The sequence below is a fragment of the Arabidopsis lyrata genome (assembly GCF_000004255.2).
Source record: "Arabidopsis lyrata subsp. lyrata unplaced genomic scaffold ARALYscaffold_265, whole genome shotgun sequence".
Classification (NCBI taxonomy): domain Eukaryota; kingdom Viridiplantae; phylum Streptophyta; class Magnoliopsida; order Brassicales; family Brassicaceae; genus Arabidopsis; species Arabidopsis lyrata.
The window spans coordinates 1-11,173 of NW_003302364.1; the positions used below are offsets into that span (position 1 = coordinate 1).

The following is an 11,173-nucleotide window of genomic DNA, read 5'->3' on the forward strand; positions in this document are numbered from 1 at the left end:
AGAAAGGGTTTTACTCTCGAGATCCAGCTAGTAAGGTGGTATATAGCAGTAACTTCGATCTGTTTAGCTCACCGGCGGCGAATTGGAGAGATACACTCGGTTGTTATACGGCACCAGATCCTCCCAGACCGGAGGACTTACCCGCCGCTTGTGGGTAAGATTTCCAAATTTGTTAAATCACGAGTTTGAGTATATTTTCTAATGTAACATGTTATGTTCCTCGGTCCGTAGAAATTATGGTCTAATAGCATTTTACTAATCGTTAGACAAATAGCACAGTTATTCCAATAAAACATTTTTTTTTCCCAAGTTTATAAAACAGTTGAAATACATAAAATCCAATAATAACTCTTCTAAATAATTATACGTAAGACCATCTCCGATATATTTCCCTATTTTTAGCTCTATTTCTATAATAGAGATAAGTTTTCTCTATTTTTACTCCAATGCGTTCCTCTATTTTTTCCTCTAAAAAGTTTAACTTTATTTATAGAGGAAAAAATAGAGATTCTCTATTCTGACTTCTATATATAGAGAAAAAAATAGAGATCTCTATTTTAGAGGTGGGTTGGAGCAAATTTGCCTCTAAAATAGAGTTTAGAGGCAAATATAGAGGTGGGTTGGAGATGCTCTAAGAGCTAGGATTTCATTAAAGATTAACGCTCCAATATTCGTTAGTGTCTCTTAAGGTTTTTGGTGGGACATTTTGACAGGGAGATGATGATTGAGTACTCAAAGGAAGTGATGAAATTAGGTAAATTGCTCTTTGAGCTTCTGTCAGAAGCTCTAGGGTTAAACACTAGTCACCTCAAGGACATGGATTCAGTGCCGGCCCGGAGGACATGCCACCCAAGCCACCGCTTGGGGCACCACTTTTTTTTTTTTTTTTTTAAGGTTTTTCTTTTTTTTTTTTGGAAAAAAGGCCCAATTTTAGAAAAAAAAAAAGAATTAAGCCTATAAAATGAAAATATTTGGTAGAAACTAAAGCCTTTTCGAAAAAAATAAATAAAATAGGGCCCAAACAATTAAATTTGAATGTAATAATATTCAAAATATCATTATTTTGTATAATTTACTAAAAATAGGTCAAAAAAAATTTTTTAACCCTAAAACTTATAAATATATTGGGCCTCATTTTATTTTTCGTGTAGGGCCTCACAAATGCTCGGACCGGCACTGCATGGATTGCACCAACTCCTTGCTGTTGCTCGGCCATTATTACCCGCCATGTCCCCAACCCGACCTTACTTTAGGTTTGACCAAACACTTCGACAACTCTTTTCTCACTATTCTTCTTCAAGACCATATCGGAGGGCTTCAAGTTCTCCATGACCAATATTGGGTTGATGTTCCTCCTGTTCCCGGAGCTCTTGTTGTTAACGTTGGAGATCTTCTTCAGGTTAACTAACTAATTAACCCTTTTGGTTTATTTATCAGTGGAGTTAATCTATGGACTAAGTTTGATTAATTATAATGGGGCATATAACAAACGACAAGTTCAAAAGTGTGGAGCATAGGGTTTTGGCGAATGTAGCTGGACCAAGAATTTCAGTGGCTTGTTTCTTCAGTTCGTATTTGATGGCGAATCCTCGAGTTTATGGACCCATCAAAGATATTTTGTCAGAACAAAATCTGTAAATGCAAGAGCTACTAAGTTTTGAATTAGTTCACGATGTAACTCTGAATTTCTCAAAAACTCTTTCGATTAATAGAAAATATGTTTACAAGGTTTCTCCTTTAACACTATTTTCTATTCTCACTAAGTCTTGTTCTTTAATCACAGACCGATTAAGAACAATAACTCTCCTTAAAACCCTTAGCTCTCTTTAAGCCTCTAGTTCTCTATTTCTCTCAAACTAAGACTTAATAGCTAGGAATTCTCTCTAGTGATTGTGCTAAGCTTTCTGCAAGCCTTAGCACTCCTACTTATACTAAATAGGTTGAGACCATACAACAGGTCGATTTCCAATTCTAAAACTAATTGGAATGGACAATTTCCTTTTTCTTTATGGAATAGGAAATTGTCCTTTGTCTTCATGTTTTCCTTTTCTTCTTGTAAAAGGAAACTCTTCAGTCTTCTAGAATCTTCTCTAAGCTTCTAGTCTTCACTTCAAACCGCCAAAACAAGATTCTGCATATTTCCTTAATCTTGTTCATGTTGCTCTGTTCTCTAGAGTTACTTCTTGTCTTAGTTCAGGTACTCCTTCAGAGGCTGCATCTTCAATCTCCCCCTTTTTAATCTTGTGTCTCTCAAGCACCTGTATTTGAAATCTTCTTACTTTTGTAGACATTTTTCATCACAAGCAATCACAGACTTTAACCAATCGAAGTTATTAAAAATTTTAGCAATTTCGTCCAACAAAGACTAACTCCCCCTGAAATGACAAAGTCTGAAAACAAGTAACAAAGTCTGGAGTTCAAACAAAAAGAACAAATAACTACTCCCCCACAACACATGAACTTCCCCAGAATCACAGCCATACTCCTTTCTCCCCCTGCTTGAGAGCTCAAGGTTAAAAACCAAACTTCCTACAGTCTTTTGGACAAAGGATGACTGAGAACAAGTTGTTGAATCACTCCATTCATCTTGGAAATAGCCTGAGCTGTGTCTAACAAAGCCATAAACATTCCCTCTCTATCATCCTCATCAGGGTGTGGCAGGCGGATGCTTCCAATGTCCACAACAGTATATCCTTGATACTCTGGATTAAACTGTGAAGAAGGATATACATTTTGAGGAGCTGTTCTTGAAGTATTTGGCTGAGTGCTAGCTTTTGCTTTGCCCTTCATTCTTTCAGTGTAAGCTTGACCAGTTCTGACATCCTTTTTGTAGAACTTAGGAGTCACAAACTTTTCTCCAGAATAGATTGTCACTTCTTTTTGACTTATGAGCATCCCATATATGATTCGGGGAAACACCAACCATCTTTCATCCTTGTTCTGAACAAGTGACATCACTTGATTAAAGATCATCTTACCAATATCAATTCTGATTCCATGAAAGATCTTGTAGATGAGCTGAGCTCTCTCAACTGAAACATAATCTGGATTAGAAGAAGGAATCCAATTCTGAGCAGTGATTCGTAGAAGAGCTCCAATTCGAGGAGAAAAATTCTTGAATACTAAATCATCCCAACCAGTCTTCTCATCTTCACTTAGCAGTTCTGCAAGTTGTTCTTTTCCAATCGAATCAGCATCACTATCTGCCTTAAGTTCCTCTTTGGTTAAAACTTTAAAACCAAGATATTTATTGATTTTCTTTGGTGAAAACTCATAGACATGCCCTCTGACAAACACACTGACCTTCTCAGCATTTTCTTCAGACTTTTCACAAGGAAGATTTGCATAAAATTCAGACACTACTTCCCGCACATAACTTCCAAGATTTGTTACTGTAGATTCCAATCTCGCATTCTTGATCAAGGTTAAGTAACCCCAGGAATCCTCTTTTTCTAAATCAATCAGGCGTTCCTCAATCAAGTTTCTATTTTTAAACAAATCATACCTTGCTTGAGCTTGAGAAGATGAGAATAGCTTAGATCGAAAGTTTTTCTTGGATTGATTTTTCTCTGAAGCAGAAGCCTTGAAGGATTTGTTCTTCTTGGAACTTGGTTCAGCAATCTTCTGTTTCTTCTTTGGAGGAGCTAGACCTAGCTGTTTGAATACTCTTTTCTTACGAGCTTCCTTCTCCTTTTGATTCTTCTGGAATTGTTCTTCAACAGTCAACTCGGTTGGTTCAATCTCAATATCAGAAGTATGAATTGCTTTGTCCCTTACTACTCTTTCAGCATTTTCTTCCTCTTTGTCAGACAATTCTGGATCTGCATGTGGAAAAACTCGATTTTCCTCTTCTAAAATCACAGTATCCTCAGTTGATTTTGATTTCTCAGCCGAAATTTGGTCAGATCCGATAATGTCTTCATCGATTTGAGACACTCGTCGACTTGATTCCTTGATTTCACCACGGAGATCCTCAGATTTTTCAACTTCTTCTTCTGGCACAGTGTCTGTTGACACATCCTCTGTAGGTTTGACTCTATCGATTTGTTCAGAAAGTACCTCAGTTTCTCCATCAAGCTTCTTTGATTCTTCCTCAGGTTTTCTGATTTCCTCAGACTCGTTGCTTTTATTTTCTTCATTAGCTGTTGCAAATGAGTCATCTTCATCACCATAAGGAACAAGAGAAAGAGGCGCTGCAATAGATTCGTCAATCAGTTGCGGATTAGCTTCAACTCCATCAGAACGATCTTCTGCCGTTGTTCTTCTTCCACCGATTGGACCTCTGCGAGTGGCTTTCACCATTGTTGCGGTTTGAGAGTTTTTTTTTTCAAGGATTTTCTTGCTTCTTCTTATCTTAGGGTTTTCGGAAATTTTTCGTTTCTCTTGTTTTGTTCCCCGAGAATCTCTTCACCAAGATTTGAGAAAATCTTGTTATGATTGCATATCCTCTTTTTTTTAAAATTCAAAAACTCGATTTTTGCCAAAAACAAACCGGCATAAACCATTCTTGGAGCTTCTAATGTGATAAACCGAACCTGAAATATTGAATTGAACCGAATCTTCATACCATATCAGCTCTCATGATCTTTGACTGAGTCAGATCATAGTTCACATACTCCAAGTGAATTTCTTAATGTGACGAACCTGTTGAAGTCCAATGCCTTTGTAAAAATATCTGCTAGCTGAATCTCTGTCCCAACATGATCAATCTGAACCTTCTTTTCTTCAACCAATTCTCGAATAAAGTGATGTCTCACATCAATATGTTTAGTTCTTGAATGTTGAACCGGATTTTTAGAGATATCTATAGCACTCTGATTATCACAGTAGACTTGAAGAACTCCAGCGTCGATTCCATAATCTGCTAACATTTGCTTCATCCAAAGTAACTGAGTGCAACAACTTCCCATGGCAATATACTCAGATTCTGCGGTGGATATTGACACAGAGTTTTGCTTCTTACTCAACCACGCAATTAGATTGTTTCCAAGAAAGAAACATCCTCCACTTGTACTCTTTCTGTCATTCACATTTCCTGCATAATCAGCATCACAGTAACCAACCAGATTTTGATTTGAGTTTCTTGAATACCAAATACCAAGATCTGCAGTTCCTTTGACGTACTTCAGGATTCTCTTCACAGCTTCAAGATGAGACTGTTTAGGCTTTGCTTGATATCTAGCACAAACTCCAACACTCAGACATAAATCAGGCCTACTAGCAGTTAGATATAAGAGACTTCCAATCATTCCTCTGTAAGTTTTGACGTCTACATCTGTTCCATTTTCATCTCTTGATAATTTCAATGAGGTACTCATAGGAGTTTTAGCTTCTTTGCATTTATCCATTTGAAACTTCTTCAAGATCTTCTTAGCATAAGTACTCTGTGAGATGTAGATTCCTTCATCCGATTGAACTATCTGCAATCCCAAGAAATACTTCAATTCACCTACCAAACTCATTTCAAACTCTTTTGTCATGTTTTCTATAAACTGATCCACCAACTTCTGAGAAGTACTCCCGAAAATAATATCATCAACATAAATCTGCACCATCATGATCTCTTTGTTTTCTTCAAGAATAAACAAAGTTTTATCAACACTTCCTCTGTTGTAGCCTTTCTCAAGCAGAAAGTTAGTCAGCCTTTCATACCATGCTCTAGGTGCTTGTTTGAGTCCATATAGAGCCTTCTTTAGCTTGAAAACATACTCAGGTTTCATCATATCTTCAAATCCTTTAGGTTGCTCAACATATACTTCTTCTTGTAGTATACCATTTAGAAAAGCACTTTTAACATCCATTTGATGAACCGTGAAGTTAAGAATACAAGCCATTCCCAAGAAAAGTCTGATTGATTCAAGTCTTGCTACAGGTGCAAACGTTTCTTCAAAGTCAACACCTTCGATTTGATTATACCCTTGTGCTACCAATCTTGCTTTATTTCTGACAACTACTCCTTTTTCATCACTCTTGTTCTTAAAAATCCATTTGGTTCCTATAATATTTGTATCCGCAGGTCGTTTAACCAATTCCCAAACTTCATTTCTTTTGAACTGTTCTAGCTCTTCCTGCATAGCAATGATCCAGAAATTATCTTCAAGTGCTTCAACATGATTTTTTGGTTCAACGGTTGAAACAAAGCATTGAAACTGCAAAGTTTCCCATTCTGCAAAATTACTTGTCATCTTTTTGAAATCAAGCTTTACACCTCTGGTTTTCATCGGATCTTGGAGATCTCCAATGATGTCTGATGATGAATGATTTTTGTGTACCTGAATTTTCTGAGCTTCTTTGTGACTATCTTCTTGTTCTATCGATGAACCATCCACTTTTTCTTTAACCTCTTTATTGGTTATCTCATCCAGTTCTGTGTCACTTTCTTCAAGTTCTTCACTAACCTTTGACACATAATGATCATCAAATACAACATTAACTGATTCCATAATAGCACACGTTCTTTTGTTGTAGATTCTGAATGCTGTACTAGTCTCTGAGTAACCCAGAAACATGCCTTCATCACTTCTGGAATCAAATTTTCCAAGGTAGTCTTTGTCATTCAGTATATAGCATCTGCATCCAAACACGTGAAAGTAGCTCAGATTCGGAGTCTTTCCTTTCCATAACTCATATGGAGTCTTCATCGAATCTCTTCTCACATAGACCCTATTGACGATATAGCATGATGTGTTTATTGCTTCTGCCCAAAACCTCTGTGGAACCTGATTTCCATGCATCATTGCTCTAGCCATCTCTTGAAGAGTTCTATTCTTCCTTTCTACAACCCCATTTTGTTGAGGTGTTCTTGGAGCTGAAAACTGATGTGCAATTCCATGCTTTTCACAAAAATCTTTCATGGATTCATTTTGAAATTCTCCACCATGATCACTTCTTATTCTTTTAATACCTCCTCTCTCATTGATAAGCTGAAGAGCCCATATTCTGAAACTATCTGCTGCGTCTGACTTCTCTCGAATGAATCTCACCCATGTATATCTAGAAAAATCGTCTACCAATACAAACACATACTTCTTCCCAGCTATGCTTTCAATTGGCATTGGCCCCATTAAATCCATATGAACCAAATCAAGTGCTGACTTAGTCTGAACATCTGGAACTTTCTTGTGCTGCACTTTGACTTGTTTCCCTTGATTACATGGACCACACATCATCTTATCTTCATCTTTAAGCTTAGGAACTCCTCGGATAATTTCTTTGTCAACCAAAGTAGTCAGATTTCTTGTATTCATGTGACCTAGACGTTGATGCCATAGATTAAGGTTGTCTCGTGCAGAGAAACAGTTGGTTGTACGGTTTTCCCACATGTAACAATTGTTTCCTGTTCTCTTACCTCCTAGAACAATGTCACCAGTTTCATCAAATGCTTTACAATCTTCTTTAGTGAAAGTAACTTCTAGACCTTCGTCACACAACTGACTTACACTAATAAGATTAGCCTTTAGTCCACGAACAAGATAGACATTCATCAGCTGAGGTAGCTCTACATCACTAGTTTTTCCTTTACCTTGTATGTCTCCATGACCTCCATCACCAAAAGTCACTTTACCTCCTTTGATTTTCTTGATGTCTTGTAAGTAATCTTTTGTGCCTGTCATATGGCGTGAACACCCACTATCAAAGTACCAAGGACTCTTTTTCTCGCATTCCTCTGTGACTAACGCCATGTTGCATCTAAAACCAAGTCCTGCTCTACTTCCTGTATCTCTTTCTGCAGTTCTTCTGACTAGAGTTGGATATAGATCAATTTTCTTTACCCAGATTTGATGTTTATATCCATTCCATGTAAACTTCCTTTGATACCTGAGTTTTCCCACTTTCTCCCAGTACTTATAACAATGAATCTTTATGTGCCCAATCTTTCCACAGAAATAGCATCCAATGCCTTTGAAAACACTTTTTCTTGATTCATCTTGTGCATGATGAGATATTCCTCCAGACACAAACTTGGTTTGACCTGTGCTTGTTTCTCCATGACCAGTGTACCCTAGTCCTTTGTTTGTTTTTTCCGTCCTTCCATAGCTTAGAATCTGATCTAGTTGTTTTGTTCCAGCAAACATGTGAATCTTCCGATGTTGTTGATTAAGTTCTGTTTGTAGTCCTGCAGATATCTTCCTTTCAGCGATCAGTTCTTTCTCCAAATTATCAGCTTTAGCAGACAAGCTTAGTTTTTCTTTCATCAAACTCAAACTTTCTTTGCTAATCTTCTTTTCATCTTCTAGTTGATTCTGTAATAGTTCAACAAGTGATTCGAGACGTATCTTTTCTTTTAGCAAATCTTGATTTTCTGTACCAAGTTTAATCAAAGTTTCTCTCACCTCTTTGTAACTTTCAACAAAATTCACTTGTTGTTCCTCATCTGATTCAGAGTCAGTTTCTTCTTCACCTTCAACAAACTCAGTAATGCCTATCAATGCTACATAATTTAAGATATCTTCTTCCTCACTCTCTTCCTCAGATTCTTCTTCAATACCAATCATTGATTTTTCTTTTCGACTACTGATACAGTCATCTTGAGCATGTCCCATTCCTTTGCATGTTGTGCATTTAGTTTCTCTTTTCTTGACTGTTGGACATTCACGAATAAAGTGTCCATACCCTTTACATTCATGACATTGCATGTCAGCTTTCTTTGATGGTTTGGTATCGTCAGTATTCTTTTTGAAAGATCCAAACTTCTTCTGTCCTTGTCCTTGTTCTGCTCTTTTCAACAACCGATCAAACCTTCGAACTAACAGACTCAATGAATCTTCTTCTTCTGCTTGAGATTTGCTTTCACAAGATGTCAACGCCAACCCTTTTGGTTTCTTAGTTCCTCCTAATTCAAGCTCATGAGCCTGAAGCATCCCTACAACTTCAGCAAAACTGAGAGTATCAGTATTATTTGACACTGTTAGAGCTGTTTTGTACGCCATAAATCTTGAAGGTAGACATCTTAGAAATTTCTTGACCAACTTCTTGTCTTTATACTTCTTCCCAAGCGTTAAAGCTTCTTGCGCCAATGAACTTAGTTTAGAGCTAAAATCAGAGATTGAATCTTGCTCATCCATCTTCAGATTCTCGAATCTTGAAGCTATCAAATCTTTTCTTGAAGTCTGAACCTTAATCGTTCCCTCATAGTGTATTTGCAGAATATCCCAAGCTTCCTTAGCAGTTTCACAGCCCTGAATTAAGTCAAATTGTTTCCTTCCAACACTGCAGTGAATAGCTGTGAGAGCTCTAGCATTGAATTTAGACTTTTTCTTCTCATCTTCAGTCCAGTCTGACTCGGGTTTGGCTGTGAAGCTTCCATCTTCATTCTTAATTTGTGGTTCTTTCCATTCTTCCAAGACAGCTTTCCAAGCTAACACATCTATCCCTCTTATCACAGATTTGATTTTTGACTTCCAAAAACCATAGTTACAATCGTCTAGAACAACCTTTGCGTTTTTAAGCAGTTCTTGATAGCTCTCCATCTTTTCCACAAGACCTCACCTGTATGTAATCTTCACAAGCGACCGCTCTGATACCAATTGTAAATGCAAGAGCTACTAAGTTTTGAATTAGTTCACGATGTAACTCTGAATTTCTCAAAAACTCTTTCGATTAATAGAAAATATGTTTACAAGGTTTCTCCTTTAACACTATTTTCTATTCTCACTAAGTCTTGTTCTTTAATCACAGACCGATTAAGAACAATAACTCTCCTTAAAACCCTTAGCTCTCTTTAAGCCTCTAGTTCTCTATTTCTCTCAAACTAAGACTTAATAGCTAGGAATTCTCTCTAGTGATTGTGCTAAGCTTTCTGCAAGCCTTAGCACTCCTACTTATACTAAATAGGTTGAGACCATACAACAGGTCGATTTCCAATTCTAAAACTAATTGGAATGGACAATTTCCTTTTTCTTTATGGAATAGGAAATTGTCCTTTGTCTTCATGTTTTCCTTTTCTTCTTGTAAAAGGAAACTCTTCAGTCTTCTAGAATCTTCTCTAAGCTTCTAGTCTTCACTTCAAACCGCCAAAACAAGATTCTGCATATTTCCTTAATCTTGTTCATGTTGCTCTGTTCTCTAGAGTTACTTCTTGTCTTAGTTCAGGTACTCCTTCAGAGGCTGCATCTTCAAAATCCTCCCAAATATAGAGACACCACCATTACGGAGTATGCAAAGTTCTACAGATCCAAAGGATTCGATGGTACCTCTGGATTACTCTATCTCAAGATCTGAGAATATCACTTGTCTAATAAAGGTGCTTGGGACTTTGATTTCCTCGCTGTAATAACTTCTTCTTTAATATATCTCTGTCAAAGCCACTGGGCTAGAACTGTCACAGGCCGTTGTTTTTTCTATCATGTAGAGTCACTTAAAAGGATTCTTCGAAGTTTTAAAAAGGTTTATCTCCTGGTTAATTAGAAAATCAATATTCGTTCTAGACAGATGTGTCATATGTGATTGCTATTTGTTTTAACCTGAATGAATATAACTTACTAAATTTCTAAAGCCATAAAAGCAATATTGCTACAACTTCAATTTGTAAAGATAAGAAAAAAATCATGCAGTTTTGAAATCAAGTGTTCCTATTTAATATATTTTCTAGAATAATTTGAGGTAACATGATTATTTGATAGTTCTTGTGATTGAAATTTGTAATTTTTTACATTGTTTCTCTCTTGCATTAACTGGTTTTTGAGATACATAAGAAAATTAATGTTTTGACTTTCTTACCCAAGATGACATGTTCAAAGATGCACATGTATACATCATAGTAAAATGCAAAGTAACCTATCTTATCATTTGTATAATAAAATGCTTGTGATATATATACCTTTTTTTCTATCAACTTTATCTCTTATCAATGGTCCCATCTTGGAACACAAGAAACACGAGTAATATATACCTTTTGTTTTGTGGGTTAGGTAAAGTGTCGGTGGGTGCTTATGTTATATATGATTGTATCAGATTGCTCTATCTGTCTTTATGAGAGACAAAAACGATGGAGACGAAGAAGATTGCTTCATTTGATCGTGCCAGTGAGCTTAAAGCTTTCGATGAGAGCAAGACTGGTGTGAAAGGACTCGTTGACGCTGGAATCTCACAGATTCCACGCATTTTTCATCACTCATCTGTCGAACTAGCAGACCCTAAACCACTTCCCTCGGAGTTGCTACATCTAAAGACG

General features: G+C 36.8%; 1 protein-coding gene across 1 annotated transcript; it reads left to right on the forward strand.

Moving 5' to 3' along the window:
• Nucleotides 1-5: 5 nt before the first annotated feature.
• Nucleotides 6-10,426, forward strand: LOC9298731 (1-aminocyclopropane-1-carboxylate oxidase homolog 1; the record flags this gene model as incomplete). Its single annotated transcript, XM_021016154.1, has 5 exons — nt 6-154; nt 714-815; nt 1,180-1,399; nt 1,480-1,630; nt 10,121-10,426. Coding segments are annotated over 5 exons (723 nt in total), but the record flags the coding sequence as incomplete, so codon positions are not given.
• Nucleotides 10,427-11,173: the final 747 nt, after the last annotated feature.